Source organism: Mustela lutreola, chromosome 12 (genome assembly GCF_030435805.1).
Source record: "Mustela lutreola isolate mMusLut2 chromosome 12, mMusLut2.pri, whole genome shotgun sequence".
Lineage (NCBI taxonomy): Eukaryota > Metazoa > Chordata > Mammalia > Carnivora > Mustelidae > Mustela > Mustela lutreola.
In genome coordinates, this window is record NC_081301.1 from 93,118,949 (window position 1) to 93,139,212 (window position 20,264).

The 20,264-nt window shown below is 43.6% G+C and overlaps 1 protein-coding gene across 2 annotated transcripts in view; it reads right to left on the bottom strand.

Annotated features, from left to right (window-relative positions):
• Nucleotides 1-20,264, bottom strand: part of LOC131812733 (histone-arginine methyltransferase CARM1-like) — a 254,032-nt gene that overhangs the window by 106,873 nt on the left and 126,895 nt on the right. For both annotated transcript variants that reach the window (XM_059142592.1, XM_059142591.1), the window contains exons 3-4: nucleotides 7,236-7,342; nucleotides 6,264-6,368 (exon numbers count right to left, since the gene is read on the bottom strand). In XM_059142592.1, the coding sequence (XP_058998575.1) occupies nucleotides 6,264-6,368; nucleotides 7,236-7,342 (212 nt within the window). The remainder of the gene's footprint in view (nucleotides 1-6,263; nucleotides 6,369-7,235; nucleotides 7,343-20,264) is intronic.

Consider the following 20,264-nt stretch of genomic DNA (forward strand, 5'->3'; position numbering starts at 1 on the left):
CAATTCTTCTCTTAGGTATCTGGTTGAGTTCACAGGTGTTCAGAATGATTTGACAGCAATCTAGCTGAATTCCTGGCACTAGACAAAACTAAGATCTCCTACTCCTCTGCCATCTTGGAAATTTCAGTGTGATAGTATTTGAAGATGAGCCTTCGGGAAATAGTAAGGTCACAAGCATGGAGCCCTCATGATGGGAATTAGTGCCCTTATAAGAAGAGACATGAAAGAGCTTGCTTCCTCTCCTGAAAGGATATAACAGGAAAATCACTACCTATAAGCCACGAAATGAGTCCTAGTCAGACACCAGCTCTGTAGACACACTGGTCTTGGACTTCTTAGCCTAATTTCAGCAAGAAAGAATATAAGGGTTTAATGACGAGGTGGCACCCTCCCTGGACTCGCAGACTGGTCTTCAGAGTGATAGAGCAAACAGAAAAGGATTAAAAAAGATTTTGGATTTTTGGTGGATTTGGTAGAGTCAGAGTTGGGGTGAGCAGCCATTCTAGATTGTCTAGGGATGAGGGGATTCTTGAGATTAAAAGTGGGACAGTTAGCTATTTCAGTTTTCAGAGGGGAGGGGATATTTACTACCAGGAGAGGTCAGTACTGGAAAAAGTGTACTGACCTACCTGTTTCTCCTTCACAGTAGGAGTGAGCCGTATGCCTCGTGACACTGGGAAGCAGCACTGAGCATGCACAGTTGCCCTGCTCGCCCTGCTCGCGCCCTGCTCAAGCATGTGCTCTTCAGTTCCCTACATAGGCACTTGCGGGGCAGGCTCGGGGCTTATCCAGGGAGACTGGCTGTTCAGCATACAAATGGGTGGAAAAATTCAGTCTGTGGGGGAAAGAAATGGGAAGCTTTATTTGGCCACAGGTCCAAGCACTGTTCTCCAATCAGCACTAACAGCCATAAAGCTGCTATTATTTCTACCTGACATCTGTGTCTATTTCTAAATTGGTTCAGAACTCAGAGGGGGAAAGAGATATAATTAATTATCAGCCATGTGATTAATTATCACCTTCATAAACCCCAACAGATAGAAGTCTATTTTATTTCACTAGCAGACAAACCCCTTTCAGGCTGGCAGAAAAAGGATATTTTGCAAAATCAAATGAGGTTATAAATATGAGTGACCTTAAAGATGATCTGGTCCAGTATCTTCATTTTTATAGATGAAAAGATACACAAATGAAATGGTCAAGTGGCATAATCCATGTGAAAGTCTGTGAAGGCCTACGATGCAAATTATTCATATGACTGGTACTTTGGGAAGCAGTCTTTAGATGCTATAACCCCAGAATTAAAAGCAGATTATAGAAATATAGAAAATAAGTGTTTCCCCTCTATCCTAATCCTGCACACCTGCCATAATCAGGTCTTCCTTGTTAGGAATGTTTACTTCCTATCTGTTAACCACGCAGGTCTCACAGGCAAGGCAAGGGTCCTGGGCACCTCAAGACATAAGACAAGAAATAGGAGACCTTGTGGCCTTGTGGCCAAACACAACCATTTCTTATCTTGTCTTTGCTTCCTACCATCGTCCTCACTCGCCAGAGTACCTAGGTCTGGCTTCTGGCAACTGTCTGATCCTGGGTCAGTGGGAGAGAGTCTGCCACACTCTGTCTCTCCCGTTGAATAGAGCTATGAAATCGGGACAACATGCATGAAACAGATACTTGACGACTCTGAAAAGTGTACAGTAGCAGGTGGACTGGGAAACACCAGAATTCAGAATACTACCAAACTGAATCCTCTACCCCATCCATAGTCTGAAAGCAACACACAACTGACCACTGCACTTTTACACAATTCTGAGAAACTATTAGAAGACTCAAAGGGCAAGTCCATGCCCGGACACACGTGACAAGGAATGGCAAGGTGGGAACGGGCGCCCCTCGGAGATGCGACAGGCTTCCTTGCACGTGCCAGCCATATCTGCATTCACCAGTGTCACCTTACACAGTGTAACGGGACACTTGGAGCCTGGGCTCAGGGAATTCTCCTGGTCCTGTGCTCACAAAGCTTACAGGCTTATTCTCAGTGTGCGCTCTGGGGAAGGTGATTGTTGATGATAAGGAAAAAAAAAATACATGTGAATACAAAATATACATATAATGAATAGATATACATATGTATGTATATATATATATAAAATCTCATTCTCTTGTCACAACAGTTTTTTTTTTTCATATTTAGTATTCTCTAGGTATAGAGAGGAAAAGATGCCGGAAGGAGAAAAAGGAATCCTCGGTGTTCAGCCAGCGGACAGAAGAGGCATCTGCCGTACAGTACTTCCAGGTCAGGAAATGTTTTACCCCCCGGGGGGGCAAGGAGTCATTTCCAGGTGATGCACACCTGCAGACACACTTGTGGACACAACCTGGGGAGGCTGGAGGGCAGAGAGGCGGCAGATTAAAACTAAGCAATTTTAGAGGCAGAGAAGTTTCCCTAAACAAAAGAATTACCTCCAGGAAACAGCTTCAAACTGTGTAGAAGGGATCAATATTTTGGAGTTCTTATTGTTTGTTTTAATTAGCAAAAAATACCTTTGGTCAGTAAGACTACTTACCCACAATCCTGAATACCAACTAGATGTATTATAGATGAAAAGATACACAAATGAAATGGTCAAGTGGCATAATCCATGTGAAAGTCTGTGAAGGCCTACGATGCAAATTATTCATATGACTGGTACTTTGGGAAGCAGTCTTTAGAGCTCCTGGAGATACCGTTTGGGCTCCGGCATCAACAAAGTAAACTGTAATCTCAAATATGGAGAAATACTCCGGTTCTCCCTTCCTCTTCTGTTTTCTTTCCCTTTCCCTCTCCTCTCCCTCCTTGCTTCTCTTCTGTGTTCAAGCCCCCTGTGGTCTAATGGTAGTGACAGGATCTGTCTACACGAGCCAAAACCATGAGGGAGGGGAACCCACCACTGCATTCAGTGGTGGTGTCATCCCCCAAAACCTGAGACCATCCCCCGCTGCCTTTTTTCTTTCTTTGTCCTCTTTTTGCTGGGCCAGTGCAGGCCAAGTCACAGAAATGCACGACAGAGTGAACTTTGTGGCCAGAGACTGACAAGTGATCCCAGGGAATTAGAAAGTACCAGGGAAACCATGGAGAGGAAGGAGCTTGGCAAAGCAGCTCCATAAAGTTTTCTTTAAAAAAAAAAAAAAAATTCCTGGGCTCACCATCTATCTGTACATGCATGAATGTGATCTTAATTTGCATTATCAGTCCTTTGAGAACTCCGTCCGGGTGCCAGCCTGACCACCAGGTGACACACATGTGCAGATTGAAATAGCACTGCCAAAGCCTTCAAAAAAACTTAGCTGACGTAAGAACCTGAGCTCTCAGAAGGCCACCTAGGGGTGTGGAACTCGCAGCCATAACGTAACCAAGTTGAATGACAACAACAACAAAAATATCAACATTCTCCCTAGGCTTGTTTCATTTATTTATTTGTTTGTTTGTTTGTTTGTTTATTTTTAAGATTTTATTTATTTATTTGAGAGATAGAGATTATAAGTAGGCAGAGAGGCAGACAGAGAGAGAGGAGGAAGCAGGCTCCCTGCTAAGCAGGGAGACCAATGCGGGGCTCGATCCCAAGACCCTGGGATCATGACCTGAGCTGAAAGCAGAGACTTTAACCCATTGAGCCACCCAGGTGCCCCAACATTCTCCCTAGGCTTTAAATAAGACCTAGAATCTCAGAACATAATATTCAAGATGTACAGAATACAACCCAAAATTCCTTGCCATAAGAAGAGTCAGGAAAATTTCAGTTCCCTTGGGAAGGACAATCAACTGAAGCTAACAATAACACAGAAGTGAGCATTATCTGACCAAACTATGATAAGAAGCTCCAACCAGCAATCATGAACACTGCTGAAGCCAATGGGTAAAAGAGAAAGTCCCAGGCAAGAAACAGATGACATAAACAAGAGTCAGGTGGAAATTTTGGAATTGAAAAATACAAACAAACAAACAAACAAACCAAAAAAGACACCATCTCTGATGGGCTCAAGAGCAGAATGGAGATGACAGAGGAAAGAAAGCCAGTAGCAAATGAACTTCTAGCTGGGTGGCCATTTATAACTACTTTTTCCTGCATTTTCTGTTTTAATTAACGACTGAGGCATAATAAACCACATCAAAATATAGTGCCCTAACCTGGAAACAATTTGTAATTTCTCTCACTTCCATGGGAGGGCTGGACAGCTTCTCTGTTGGTCTTGCCTACATACATTCATGTTTCCGCATTTAGCTGGAAGGATGGCTGGACTGGTGGCCCAAGATGGCCCCACGCATAAGAGTGGCAGTTGGTGCTGGGCTTTGACTGGTGTGTCTCAGTTCTCTTTAAGCAACTTTTCAGCCTCTGGTAGGCTAGACTGGGCTCCTTCATGTTATAGTAATCTCAGTGTTCCAAGAGGGTGAGGTCTAGAGCCACAAGGCCCCTTAAGACCTCGGGTCTGAAATCTATACAGCGTTAACCTCTGTCACAGTGTTTTGGTGAAAGCATATCAGAAGGATAGCATAGAGATAAAGGCAAAAAAAAAAAAAAATCACACAATCTCTTGATGAAAGAGAAGCTATTAAGACTTTGCAAATCGGGGCATCTGGGTGGCTCGGTGGGTTAAGCCTCTGTCTTCGGCTCGGGTCATGATCTCAAGGTCCTGGGATCGACCCGGCATCGGGCTCTCTGCCCATCGGGGAGCCTGTTTCCCCCTCCCTCTCTCTGCCTGCTGCTTTGCCTATTTGTGGTCTCCCTGTCTGTGTCAAATAAAAAAATAAAATCTTTAAAAAAAAAAAAACAATCTTGCAAATAGGCGCGGACACAGGGAGCCATGAGTCTTTAGGATCATTCTCTCCATGTCACACCACACCCTTTCAAGGGAGTTAGTGCTACAAATATCGAAGGCCATGGCCTGCAGTTTCTATGGCAGTGGAAGAGACAGTGAGACTCAGACAAGGTTAGTGTTTTGCCCAAGATCACACAGCGTGTCCGGAAGAAAACATAAAACTAAATCCCAGGACTATGGATTCCACCGACCAGTCCTCACTTCTTCTTCTTCTTCTCCTTTTCTTAAAAAAAGATTTTATTTATTTATTTGACACAGACAGAAAGAGAACGAGCAGGGGGAAGGAGAGAGGGAGAAAAAGACTCCCCACTGAGCAGGGAGCCCGATGTGGGACTCGATCTCAGGACCCTGGGATCATGACCTGAGCCAAAGGCAGAGACTTAACCAACTGAGCCCCCCAGGAGCCCCAAGTTCTCACTTCCTGAAAGGAGCCACACGGTATTTTGAAGGCGGGCTATTTAACAGGTAGAAGAATAATGGGCAACCCTGGGTAATGTGTTAGCAGCCATTCACTGTTCAGATCCATTTTGTGAAGGAAATCACGCAGGCACTTGTGGAGTCCGTGAAAAAAAAAAAAAATGAAGTGAAGAGACTCGATAAGAGCTATTCATTATGTAGCAAGAGAGGTCCTGACCCGTTCAGGCCTCCCAGACCTAGTGCGTTCAGTCTCTTGCATTCCTGGCACTCAAAGCTTAATCTCTCCATGGAGGCAAAATTCACGTAATATAAAATGGACCATTACTCATTTTACATGGTAAAACTCAGTGTCATTTGGCACGCTTACCAGGTTATGTAACTGTTGTCTGCATCAAGTGTCAAGACATTTCTATCAGCCCAAAAGGAGAGCCTGCAGCCATGAAGCGCCGCTCCGTATTTCCTCCTCCCCCTTAAGGACTCACACCCCCCCCCCCCCCCCGTGGACTCTCCCTGGTGACTGTCCCCAGTCACCAGGAGTCTGCTTCCTTTCTATGGATTTGCCTATTCTAGACGTTTCAGGTAAGTGGAATCATATGCATCAGTTTTTGTAACTTGTTTCACTTGCACATTCTGGAAGTTCATGGATGTTGATGGCTGGACCAGCACTGCACTATTTTTACGGATGAGGTAAATATGAATGCACCCACAACATTTCACTGTGTGGCTAGACCACATTGTGTTTATCCATTCACCAGCTGACGGGCATTTGGGGTTCTTTCCGCTTTCTGGCTAATCGTGAATAGTGCTGCTATAAACATTCAGGTACAAACAGTTGTTTGAATACCTGCTTTCAATTCTTGGGTGTATATAACCAGGAGTGGGATTGCTGGGTCATATGGTCATTCTATCCGAGCATAATCTAGATTCTGGTTTTCGACAAGGCTTCTTAAAATGGTTCGTGATTAAGAACACGCTGCCTGCATTACCTTGTCTCTGAAGTCAGTGTGGTTCTGGAGGATGGCTCTGTGGTAAGTAGCTGTCCTCACAAAATCCTGCATCATGTTCTGTTGCTGGGAAATGCAGCCATAAAACTGTAAGGAAAACAGAAGGACAGAGAGCGTCAACAACCCACAAGGCATCACCTCGATGAGCCCTCGGTTCTTGCAGCCACCTGGGTCAAGGTGGGCTGAGCCTAACGTGGAGGCCAGCTGAGGCTCTGAAAGGGGCAGGGACCTGTCCACGTTTGCCCTATTTGGAACGTCCAGAACTGTAAGCTGGCCCCAGACCCCAAAAGGCCGCTCTGTGCAAGAGATCCAGGCCTAGATACTGACCAGATGCGTGCCCAGGGTCTCTTTTCAAAGCAGAGGCTATAAGAGAAGACAGACCGAGGGGAAACAGGGGTGAGAGAGAGAAAGAGCCTGGAGACAAAACGGAGTCTCCTGAGCCAAGAGAGAAAAGCAGGACTTGGACAGAGATGTGCAGCGAGGGCGGGACGGGGGAGCAGGTGGTGGTGACAGTTACGGTGACCAGGGAAGCCGGCTGGGGACGGGTGCACTCCAATCCGTGAACACTGAGTCACAAGTCTCAGCACTGCAACTGCCCCCCTCGGATAGAGTTTGCTATATTACAGGCACAAAGATAAATGTTTCACGTACAACCTCTAATCAAGTTAAATCATACAAATACCAGATGAATTTCATTCCCCAGACGACAAACTGAGGCTCAGAGAGATTCGGCCGCTTGTCCCCAAGTCCTGACAATTTGGGAAGTGAGAGCAACCCAGGGGCTGCTGCCGTGGCTGCTGCTCCGGGGATGGCATGGTGGGAAGGGCCAGGGCCACGCCCACTGCCGCCTCTCTGCCCTCCAGCCTCCCCAGGTTGTGTCCACAAGTGTGTCTGCAGGTGTGCATCACCTGGAAATGACTCCTTGCCCCCCCGGGGGGTAAAACATTTAATGACCTGGAAGTACTGTACGGCAGATGCCTCTTCTGTCCGCTGGCTGAACACCGAGGATTCCTTTTTCTCCTTCCGGCATCTTTTCAGGATGTTTGAAAATGAGCTGAGATCTGCGAGGATAAAAGGCAGACTGTTTCTACACCGAGGGCACCACACAACTGACCACTGCACTTTTACACAATTCTGAGAAACTATTAGAAGACTCAAAGGGCAAGTCCATGCCCGGACACACGTGACAAGGAATGGCAAGGTGGGAACGGGCGCCCCTCGGAGATGCGACAGGCTTCCTTGCACGTGCCAGCCATATCTGCATTCACCAGTGTCACCTTACACAGCGTAACGGGACACTTGGAGCCTGGGCTCAGGGAATTCTCCTGGTCCTGTGCTCACAAAGCTTACAGGCTTATTCTCAGTGTGCGCTCTGGGGAAGGTGATTGTTGATGATAAGGAAAAAAAAAATACATGTGAATACAAAATATACATATAATGAATAGATATACATATGTATGTATATATATATATATATGAAATCTCATTCTCTTGTCACAACAGTTTTTTTTTCATATTTAGTATTCTCTAGGCATAGAGAGGAAAAGTAAAATAACTGAAGAGATGTTGAATACAAGGAAATGCTTTCTATTATTTGAGGGAAAGAAATACATAGATGACGGCTCAGAAAATCCCAGAAGTGTTATTGCTCAGAGATAGCACAGCATACCCAGTGGTGGAGCTTTGTGACCTTAGAATGCTGACACCCTTGCCCAGAAGTCCTCACCACTGTGATCCTCTCTCTCTCCACCACTGGTGATGCGCCCAGGTCTCTCCCTCACAGTCGCGCTGGATTCTGGAGGACCACACACTCTCCGTTCCCCATGAGCTCCAGCCTCTCAGGCTTTGGCTGCCTTGCACGCTACCCTGTACACCTCCTTGTGCCCCACGGCCTCCACACTCCCGCCATGCGGAATTCCTCGTGAATTCCCACATCAATCAGGCCCCCGCCTAGCTTCTTGACTTGAAACCCTCCAGTTCTTCTTTCTCTATTTTTTTAAATTTAAATTTATTTTTTCAGTGTTCTAAGATTCATTGCTTATGCACCACACCCAGTGTTCCATGCAATCCGTGCCCTCCTGAATACCCACCACCAGGCGCACCCATCCCCCTACTGCCTCCCTTCCAAAACCCTGTCTGTTTCTCAGAGTCCACAGTCTCTCATGCTTCATCTCCCCCTCCGATTTCCCCCAATTCACTTTTCCTTTCCTTCTCCTAATGTCCTCCATGCTATTCCTTATGCTCCATAAGTAAGTGAACCATATGATAACTGACTCTTTCTGCTTGACTTATTTTACTTGGTGTAATCTCTTCCAGTCCTGTCCTTGTTGCTACAAAAGTTGGGTATTCATCCTTTCTGATGGAGGCATAATGCTCCATAGTGTATATGGACCCCATCTTCCTCATCCATTCGTCTGTTGAAGGACATTTTGGTTCTTCCCACAGTTTGTCGACTGTGGCCATTGCTGCTATGAACATTGGGGTACAGGTGGTCCTTCTCGTCACTATGTCTGTATCTTCAGGGTAAAAATGGCTAACAGAGACATGAAAAAATGCTCATCATCATTAGCCATCAGGGAGATTCAAATCAAAACCACATTGAGATACCACCTTACACCAGTTAGAATGGCCAAAATAAGCTCTTCTCTTTAAATTCACTTTTGACATAAAATCCCTTTTCATTCCCCAAGATTCAGGTCAACCAGCCTTTCCTCACTGTTATGTTCTGGAATACCCACAGGCATGGAGGGCCTCAACACTTGATCAGAATCACCTGAAAATATTTTTTAAACTATGGATGCTTGACCCTCACCCCACACCTAGTAAGTCAATCAAAAAATAATAATTTGTGTATGACTTAATCATATGAAATTTTAAAACTTAGAAAAGGAAACCAGAAATGAAAAATGATTCCTAGATATAACCATTAATATTATATTTTGGGATAAAATCTCCTAGTAATTTTTCTTCGTTGCTGTTTTACCTAATCTCTACATTACTTATAATAACAGCATCACAGTTTACTGCCAACACTTTTCATACAGAATCTCTCAACCACACTTACAGCTACAAAGCCCAGTAACTATAATGTCCTTTTGCTTCTATTTGTCCTATTTGTTCTCAGAGGTAACATCCGAGCCTTAGTAGATCTTAATTTCAACAAGGTTTTTAACTATGTTCCTTCAAATTTTGGACCTACTTATTTGCTTATCAAGTTCTATTGAGGGTCAAATGTACCAACCCTATAGAACTACAATTTTCTATATTTGCATTTTATTCCCTTTTAAAAATACTAGATAATGTTTGAAAACTTTGTCAGATAAAAACTTGCAACAAACTGGGTATAAAGGGAACACACCTCAACACTGCGAGGCCACAGGTGACAATCCTGCGGCTGACATCATAGCCCACGGTGAAACGCTGAAAGCTCTAAGACCAGAAGCAAGACAAGGGTGCTTACTCTCACCACTCCTATTCAGGGTAGCATTGGAAGTCCTACTCAGAGCAACTGTGCAATAAAAAGAAACAAAAGCCATTCAACTTGGAAAGGAAGAAGCAAAACTGTCTCTATTTGCAGACAACATGATATTATATATAGAAAATCCCAAAGGACCCCACCAAAAAACTATTATAGCCAACAAGTTTGTAGAGCTGCAAGACACAATATCAACATGCAAAAATAAGCTGTGTTTCTAAAACACCAACAACGAACTACTAGAAGGAGAAATGAAGACAGCAATCCCATTTAAGATGGCATCAGAAAGAATAAACTACTTAGGAATAAACAGAATCAAGGAGGTGATACCAGCTATCTGTTCTCTGAAAGCTGTAACACACTGGATGAAAAAAAATTGAGGATGAGACAAAGAAGTGTAAATATATCCCATGCTCATGGATTGGAAGAATTCATATTAAACTGCTCATATACCCAAAGCAATCTGCAGTTTTAATGCCATTCCTATCTAAATTCCAATGACATTTTTCAGAAAAAGAAAAACAATCCTGAAGTGTGTCTGGGACTGCAAAACTCCTAATAGGCAAAGAAATCTTGAGAAAGAAGAACGAAGCTGGAAGCATCACACTTTCTGATTTCAAACTACATTGCAAAGCTACAGTAATTAAACAGTATGGTACTGTCATAAAAACAGACACATAGAATGGACCAGATTAGAGAGCCTCAGGCTTATACACTCAATCAATTTACAACAAAGAAACCAAGAATATATAATGGGGAAAGGATAGTCTTTTTAACTGACGCTGGGAAAACTGGATATCCACATGCAGAACAATGTAACCAGACCTGTATCTTACATCCTACGCAATAACCTACTCAAAATGGATCAAAGAGTTGCGCATAAGATCTGAAACCGTAAGACTTCTAGAAGAAAACAGAGATAAACACCTCAACACTGGTCTTGGTAACGATTTTTTGACTTTGACACCAAAAGCAAAGGCAACAACAGGAAAAATAAGTAAGTAGGAATACATCAAGCTAAAAAGATTCTGCCCAGCAAAGGAAACCATCAACAAAATAAAAAGGCAACTATTAAATGGGAGGAAATATTTGCAAATCACATATCTGATAAGAGGTTAATATCCAAAACACATAAAGAACTCACACAACTCAATAGCAGGAAAAAACCAAAAAACAAAAAACAAAAAAACCCAAAACAACCATTCTGACTAAAAAAATAGGCTAAGGGACTGAGCAGACTTTTTCCCAAAAACACAGATGGCCAATAGATACATAAAAAGATGCTCCGTATCACTAATCACCAGGTAAATGCAAATCAAAACCACAATGAGACATCACCTCACACTTGTTAGGCTGTCATCAAAGCGATAAAAAGTAACAAGTATCAGAGAGGATGTGGAGAAAAGGGAGTCCTTGGGCACTGTTGGCGGGAATGTATATTGGTGCAGCCCCTGTGAGATACATTATGGACGTTCCTTGAAAAATTAAAATAGTACCACTGTATGACCCAGCAGTCCCACTTCCGGGCATATATCCAAAGGAAGTGAAATCATTATCTCAAAGAGATAGCAGCACTCCCATGTGCATTTCAACATTATTCATAATGGCTAAGACATGGAAGTAGCCTAAGTCTCTGTCAACAGATGAATGGATAAAGAGGTCTCACACACACTCACACACACACACACACACACACACACACACGAGATATATTATATTATATCTACTTCCCCCAATGAAATATTATTCATCCATAATACAAAAGGAAACTCAGTCATATGGGACAACATGGATAGAATGTGATGGCATTGAATTAAATAAGGCAGAGGAAGACAAACAGAGTATGTTATCACTTCTATGTGGACTCTTCTTTTAAAAAGTCAAACTCATAGAAACAAAGAGTAGAAAAGTGGTTGCCTTCAGCTGGAGGGCAGAAAAGAACAGGAAGAGGTCGGTAAAGGGATATAAATGTTTAGTTATAAGGGGTTATAAGATCTGAGGATCTAATCCATGACAGGGTGACTTTAGTTGCTAACAGTGTATGGTATAACTGAAATTTGTCGGGACAACAGAAATGTTCTCACCAAAAAATAAAATAATATTTCTCAGACATACTAAAACACCCCGGAAGATATTAGATGATACTAACTCCGCTCTAGTCTCTTGGCATGTCTCCAATTCCCTCTGAGCTCTTAGAGACTGCCAGCCATGGTCTGTGTCACCCATCTGTGAGTTCTTTGAGTCCTGGGCATGTACGCTGTTTGGGCTTTCAAAGCCTACAGTAAATTCAATTGTTCAACAAAGAGTCCTTTGAATATTCCAGCAATTACAAGTCTCCCTACTCTGGGGGGCATCTGAGATTTTAATACAGCCAAATATAATGGGCGCCTAATTTAGTAAACAGGATGTGTGACAAGTTGCAAAGTATCATTCTTAGTTCACAAACAAGATCATGACTATCAAGTAACACGGACAGTCTTACATCACTCACCAACAATCTCCAAAGGAAAATGTAAAAGCTCCAACAAAGTTTAAGGTCACACCAGCATCCGTGCAATACACAGACTTCCAAAATAGTCACTAAGTGGATAGATCAGCTCTACCACGTTTCTACTATAAAATATTGTATTGTTACATTACAGCCACTACAGTCACAACTCTATGAGAGTCTCTTGTTTGACAAGTTTAAGATGTATTTATGGGATTGGGAAATAAGGAGCATCCAGGGAAGTCGAGGAATCAGCATCAGTGAACTCTTGTCTATGGTGACTTCGGTCACAATGGCTCCCGGGAGAATGTTCTTCACAAGCTACCCTTGCTTTTATTTTAATGGTTAAACAGATGTGTACAAAGAAAGGAAATGTCTGTGTTTCCATATAATGTATATTTTTTCTAAAAAGTACTTTCAAAAGGAAAACAAGTTTAATTGTTGATTTCTCCCTCCCTTCAGTGTTCAGAAGGACAGACTCTGGAGGACACTGTCTTAATCCGCTGCTCTAACAGAGTACCACAGACCGGGTGATTTTTAAACAACAGAATCCATTCCGCACAGGTCCAGGCTGGAAGTCCAAGGTCAAGGGACCAGCATGGTCCGGGTCTGGTGAGATACCTTTCCTGAGTGGTAGACCACTAGCTTCCGGTTATGTCCTCACACGGTGGGAGTGGCAAGGGACCTCAGGTCTCTTTTATAGTCACATCCCAAAGGCTCTACCTTCAAACACCACCATCTAAAGATTAGGTTTCAAAATATGAGCTTTGGGGGAGACACCAACATTCCATCTACGGCAATGGTCCGTGCAAATCCAGAATGGGACACAACATAAGTAAGACACCTTCTCTTCCTTGGTTCTCCAAACTAGGGGGAGGGACTTTTGGTAAGAGGAATCTTTAAATCCAGCAGGCAACTTTGCCTTTGGAGAACATTTTGGCAAAAAGTTATTATTATTATTATTATTATTATTATTTTGTATAGAAAAGCGTTTCGATCTGCAGGGACCACTTGTTTAAAAGTAGCCATCATTGGTTCCTAGAGAAAAGAAAGGCATGCTGTTAGAACACAGTCAAATCTAAACGGACTTTCACATTTGCACATTGGCTCCTTTGGCCACTCAGGGCAGAAGAGGTAAGAGGACAGGGGTCAGAACCACTGCTCTGGAAGAAAAAGGTCCCCACTGGGTATATCCTGGAAGTCCGAAGTTGAGGGCAGAGTGTATGGATGGGGACACGACCTCAACGACAAATACAAGTCAAGTCCCTCTGACGTGGGGTCATGACTTCTGGGTAAAAGGGGAACTCCTTTCAAAGGACACACTGTTCCACACTGTTTGGGAAGAGGCTGACCTGGTGGGACTGGCATTGTCGTCACACTGTCGTCAGCTGCCATGTTTTCTCATGCTTCTCTGCAAACACAAAGATGTCGTTTTCTCTGTCCTGCACATATTAACCGTGCTGCCGCCATGACTCTGATTACTTTCCTTTGATGCTCAAGCTTCATTTCAGTTTCTCCCTAACAAGCCCTTACTTTTCCACTTCAGCATGAGCTATACTCACGGATCAAGAGACGATGGAGACTATTTCCTTAGTGTTGTTACTTCAAAAAGAGCCAGATTGAAGGGATATGGTTTTGTTTGCTCGCTTCTCTTAAATAGCTGCTGTTTACAAGTGATACTGTCTGTAGCGCTTTCCGTACAGTTTATTTACCAAGAGACGAGCATCTTTCTTTGCATGAAAGGGTACTACCTGCCTGACTGCATCAGCTGTTCAGGCCACATGTCCCAAAATTATACCAGAAAACACAACTGACAGTATGATAATCATGGTGTGGACTTAAAAAAAAACAAAACAATAATAATATGTCAAACTCTAAACACGGTTGCAGAAACTGCTTTTGGCTATCTTGATGAATTTACATACAGACTATTTTAATCTTCTCTAGCCCACCAGCTCAAGTTTACCAAATGGAGCTTATTTTATGGGGCACCTAAGGAAACAATTTCTTTCTTTTTTTTATTTTTCTTTTTTTGTTGCGTTCAGTTAGCCACTGTGTAGTACCTGATTAGTTTCTGATGTAGTGCTCAATGATCCATTAGTTAAGTGTAACACCCAAGGCTCATCACAGCACATGTTCTCCTCAATACCCATCACTCTGTTACTCTCTCCCCACACCCTCCTCTCTTCTGAGACCCCCAGATTGTTTCTTGGGGTACACAGTCTCTCATGGTTCATCTTCCTCTCTGATTTCTCCCCCTTTGGATTCCCCCCGCCCCGTCCCCTATCAGGAAAAAAGACAGTCTCTTCAACAAATGGTGTTGGAAAATTGAACAGCTATGTGCAGAAGAACGAAACTGGACCATTCCCTTAACACCACACACAAAGATAAACTCAAAATGGATGATAGACCTCAATGGGAGACCAGAATCCATCAAAATCCTAGAGGAGGACACAGGCAATAACCTCTTGGACACCAGCCACAGCAACTTCTTTCAAGATACACCTCCAAAGGCAAGTGAAACAAAAGTGAAAATGAACCACTGGGACTTCATCAAGATAAAAATCTTCTGCACAGCAAAGGAAACAGTTGACCAGGCTGCAGCAGCCCATGGAATGGGAGAACATACTTGCAAATACACTACCTAAGGAAGCAATTTCTTTCCTTGTTGTCAGGAGAAGACAGCAGTGCTGACCGCTTGCCCCCATTCAGTTCTCCTTCCCCTGGCTTCATGCTCTGGGTGTGTCCCCGCAGGATGGAAATGGCGTGGAGTCACTTGGGACACCCTGCGTGGATTCTTCCTATGCGGTCCAAGCTGGAGCAGCAGACAGTTTTATCAGGGCTCGTTCGAGCAGCATGAACATGCTGCCGAGGGCTGCAATGCTGGTCTTCCCTCTGAATACAGCTGCCGAGTGAAATCCAACACAAGGAGGGCCCTTTTTATGTCTCATACACGCTGATTTTCTTAGTCAAGGAGCAAAAGGACTCAGATGTAAAGCAGACTGAGTGGTTAATAGAGCATTATTATGAGACACTAGATATTTCTATCGGGTGCATGAGAAACCAGAAAAATGAACAGCTTCACCAAACTTCAAGCTAATTTCTCCCTTATAGTGTTTCTGTCTCCTTCTGGCGGGGTGGGGGCGGGGGGAGACCAAACAAAAAAACAAAATAACTTGTCAGCATCTTGTGAAAGCAATTGCCAAATCAACCTCTCTTAAAACAAAAGTACTTATGCACTCCGAGAAACCGAATGCATTATTTGGCTTAGCTCTTCTTTCAAAGCCCGGCAGTTTGCAACAAAACCTGTAATTCATAATCCATATAACACTTACCTAACACTATTTTTGTCCTACTAAAACACGAGTACAAAGCACTGGAGAGGGCTCCTGGGGAATAGTTTGTTACTTGTCATATCTCTAAATGTTAAGAGTCTTGTGCAAAAACAATTGGGTCACACATTTTGTCAAATTTCAGAGGCAATATTCATGCACGTCTTAAAAACCCATTAAACACTTGCTGAGATGATCAGCACTGACCTAAACATCAGTAAAAAAGTGAGCGTCACAATTTGTCAAGAATGTAGGTTGTGGAGGGAAATTTGTTCGTTCGTTTGAATATTGAGCAAAGTCCCTCATCCCCGTGGGACCCCAGGCCTCTTGCCCTGACTCTCCACCCACACAGGGAAAGCCCACGATCTGAGAACTGTGTGGGCTCCAGGAAACAGAAGGCGCAGAGGACAGCCTTGGATGGAGGGATAACTGACTGAGCCTGAGCAGGAAAAAGAGCCTAAAGCAAGGACATAAGTGAAAACTCTTTTGTTGGCAAGTGGTGGAAATTCAACTAGGTTTAACTGAAATAGAAACGTTATGGTTCACAAAACTGAAAAATCAAGGATTAAAACTCTATTTTCAAGAATGGCTGTGCCTGGACGCTCGAATGATATTTTTAAGACACATCCTCTCTCTCTCTCTCTCTCTCTCTCTCTCTCTCTCTTCCTCCCTCCCTCTGTTTCTCAACTCTGTCTCTGTCTCTCTCTTTCTAGTTCTGTCTCTCTCTTTCTTACTCTGTACTTCTCTGTTTTGGCTTCATGCTCGGGAGGACAAGACAACCCCTTACGGAAAGAGATGACCACCAGCATCTCCACAAATACATTGCTACCAGCTCGGCAAATCCTGTGTTCCCAAAATGTTCCAACAAATGCTCTAGACTGAGTTCCACTGAACCTTGTTAAATTAAAGACCCACGTTTGAATCGATCATTCCGGCCAGGGGTCCAGACTTGACAGACTTGAGTCAGCCCCATCTAAAACCAAAGGAAAACTGGGCTTCTGTGAGCAGAAGAAAAGAGAGTAAAGACAGGCCAAACCACAGCTGACCACTGCCAAGAGAGAAGGAGAATCACTACAAAGTGGAAACAGGCCAAGGAGAAGTGAGAAACTCTGTGTGCTTCAGGGGGCAAACTGGAAGGAGGTGAGCCATGGAACACAGACATTCAGCGGCTTGACTTCTGACATCTTTGAGCTTGGGCTGGCCTCACCCCAGGCTGTGCTCCCAGCCCAGGGGGCTATTGTGAGCGATGGCTACAGAGCAACCAAGCCAACACTTCTGGTTCTAAAACAGGTTGTGTCCCTGTCCCTGCCAGAGTCACCAGCTTCCTTTTGCTGTCCACCCCCCGCTAAGATGATCTGGCCCTGCTCACAGCTCCTGATGCTCTGAGCTCCTACCCCTGGGGACGATATTCCATCCAGCAGCGAATGAGCATCAGATCCCGAATCCCAACTCAGTTAAGAATGAGCTGCTGAACAAGGGGTCACACGGCCTGAAACAAGAGACTGAGAGACACCAAAATAAAGTGGCCGGACTCTGGGGTTCTCAAGGGAGGGGGTGATCCTGCATCTTCGTATGCCTGTCCCAGAGAAATGATCAATCCTATTCCCTTTCGCACTCCAAAGAGTTCTGGCCATTGATAGTTACCAGAGGGAAGATGGGTAGGGGGGATGGGTGAAATGGGTGATGGGGCTGACAGTACATTTATCATGGTGAAATAAGTAAATAAATAAAAATTGTAAAAGGATGAACTGGGAGGGAAAAAAGAGTCCTGATTTGGATAATAAATTACTCAATCATCACAGCTAGAAGATGTTCTAGTCTTAAGGGAGGTGGTCACGCTGTGTCAAGTACAAAAGGAAAAGGCAGCTGAGGGAGATGATAACACAAAAAGGTGCAGATGGGAGAGCCCATGGCAGGAGTACCTAGGCCCCCCCTGTGCCCCGCTGTGGTCCGAGGACACTCTGCTCCTTGGCCTTAAGGGCCATGACACACTTGCTCACAGTAACTTCCCTTTGAGAATAGACTAGAAATTCTCCCCATTCTCCAACAATGTTGGATTTTTTCTCCTTCCTGATTCTTTACCAGTTCACCCAAGTTTACCAAGAGTTTTTCTTGCTTTGGGTTTGGGTTGGGTTTGGGTTAGCTTTGCGTTTTACTAACAGTTTTACATATTTTCATACTGTAGTCATTTCAAGGGTTTCCTTAAAAACTGCAGCATACTCTTCTCTTTGAATTCCACAAAACCACCTAGTTATGTGAAGGTCAGAGAGACAGAAGTTCGTTGAGGCCAGAATGTACATTCTGGAGCATTTAACATATATTCACAGAAGGGCTGAATTTTTAATATGGCAGCATGAGCCATTATTCAACCGGGTCCCCTGGCGCATGCGCCTTCCAGCAAGCAAAGCAATGCGGGTAGACACCAAGCAAGGGGGAAAGGTTCATTTCTAATTTGATTAGATTTACACACTTAAAAATGATGTTTAGCAACTTCGATCAACATTTTTATAGCTGCTGATGCCATACTCCCACATTCCCCAAACAACTAATTCTGGGTAAGCATTAATACAACCCAATATAACATTAAAAAAAAAGAAACAGCAGCCTATACTTCGAGAACATCATGTTCAGGCCATTTCATTTAACCAAGTGAAAACTTAACCTAACAGGCAGACCAGAAAAAAAAAAAGAAATCTCTCTGACTTCTCTTCATGTATTATCCGTAAATGAATGAGACCGAAACCCCCTGAACTTGGATAAGAACATCTGCCCCTGTTACAAGGCAAACGGAAGAAGGTACTTTGTACCTGGTAGACTTGAGCGTTCGAGTCACATAAAAAGACGAATTCAGATGACAAAGAGAGTCCCTTTGGTTTTGCAATACAACTTTCAAGATCGACCTCTCTCAAACGTGGATTTAACAATAATATGAGACAGCTGTGCTACCTTACAAGAAATTTATCTCGTCTTCATTTTCTTGGGGACAGCAAAACACACCTATTGTTGTTTTCTCAATGACATGAGTCCATAACTGGCTGAAAGCACGGACAGGCATATGTCTTCCTAGCTCAATCTCTGCTGTTCTGTTTTCTCCTTCACATTTTTATAGCTGGTCCACTGGGTGCAAAATGACTGAGCACAGGCTAAATCCAGCTCTTAAGCATTTTTAAATTTGGCTATCATGTGTCTAAAAATCAGAAAAATTTCACAGGAAATGTGAGTTTCTGGTTAAAATTGTGCAGCAGGATATCCCTGGGTCTGAATCTCTCTGTGGCTATAATCAGCACAAGGGAAGTAGCTTCTGCCCCCTTTTGAAGGTAGACGGGATCTCCTGTTCACCACGGCTCCCACCCTTCTCTTGTTTGCAGCCAGCCTGCCTCTTACATTTCCACAGCCTGCCTGGGCCCTGTTGGCATTTGAGTCTGCACTCCTGTGTCCCCCAGGATCGGCTACAAAACTAAATGGACAAGTCTGCAACTTAAAATATCAACTACTCCCCTTCTATTTCTAAGCAGCATGAAATAATCATAAAAGCTACAGACACCGATAGTCAAACACACTTTATCATGCTATCTTTTCAACCAATTTTGAGCTTATGGTAGACGTTGTTGACCTTCTTGGCAATGACTTTGATATTCTGGGCAGATACTCATGAGAGCAGATTCACACTCTCAGTGTAGAGTCTTTGATAAGCTCTAGTCATGGGTCATGATCATCCCCAAACAACTCAGTTTCCCAGGAATATGGTGCTGCTGACTGCTGTCAGTGTGATTTCAGCTGTGAAGGTGAGTTTTTATTAGCTCATCCACCTCCCCAGCATTTCCCTATAGTTAGAGATGATCTAGGGACTTAAGAGTGTGACATCTACAGTTGAAGAGCAGCAATTCTACCCAGAAAGGATGCCGAGAGCATGCACTGCATTATCATCTCCTAACAAACTGGCCCAACCATCTATTTCTGTGATAAGCAACTAATGGGTTTAGCAATAGTTGAATGAATGTTCCCTGGTTGAGATCATCTGCACTTTGATCATATGGAATGCTATATAACATGTACCTAAAGCCAGGAGGATTAAATCCAGGAACAGCAGTTATCAGTCAATGTTTTCATGGCTACCTGAAGCTTTAACTGCACACCAGCTCTAGAGTCAGTGCTGAAGTTAGAACCCTTGGTACTCTCATATGAAGGATGCTCCACATATGATTATGGACCCACCTGAAAATGGTTCTTTAGACCTAAGTGCCAAAAGAAACTTTGCTTAATACAGCCTGCCCACCTGCCACTGCTCTGCCCCTTAAGGACATTGAGAATTTTGTAAATTGATAATGTTTCCTCTTTTGCTTGGGTGCCAGAATGCTCAGCCATAATCACGGGTCAGCAGTAGTACTCGTGGATCCCATAATACACAGACTGCTGTTCTAATTTCCTCATGGCCTTAGTCTTCTATGCTTTCTGTATTTTCCCTGATCTTGAAATCTTTATATTTTTATGTTATCCCATAAACGTGTGTGGAAACACAATTTTGCAGTGGAAGAAATTGGGAGATGGATGCCTGGACGGATGGTGGACAGAAAGACGGATCTATTGATTCCACTGTCACTATATGAAGATTTAACAGGCTGGTGAAACAAATCTGCAACTTTCTGCCTCACTTTCCACACAATAACCCACCCTGCTCTGAACAGCAA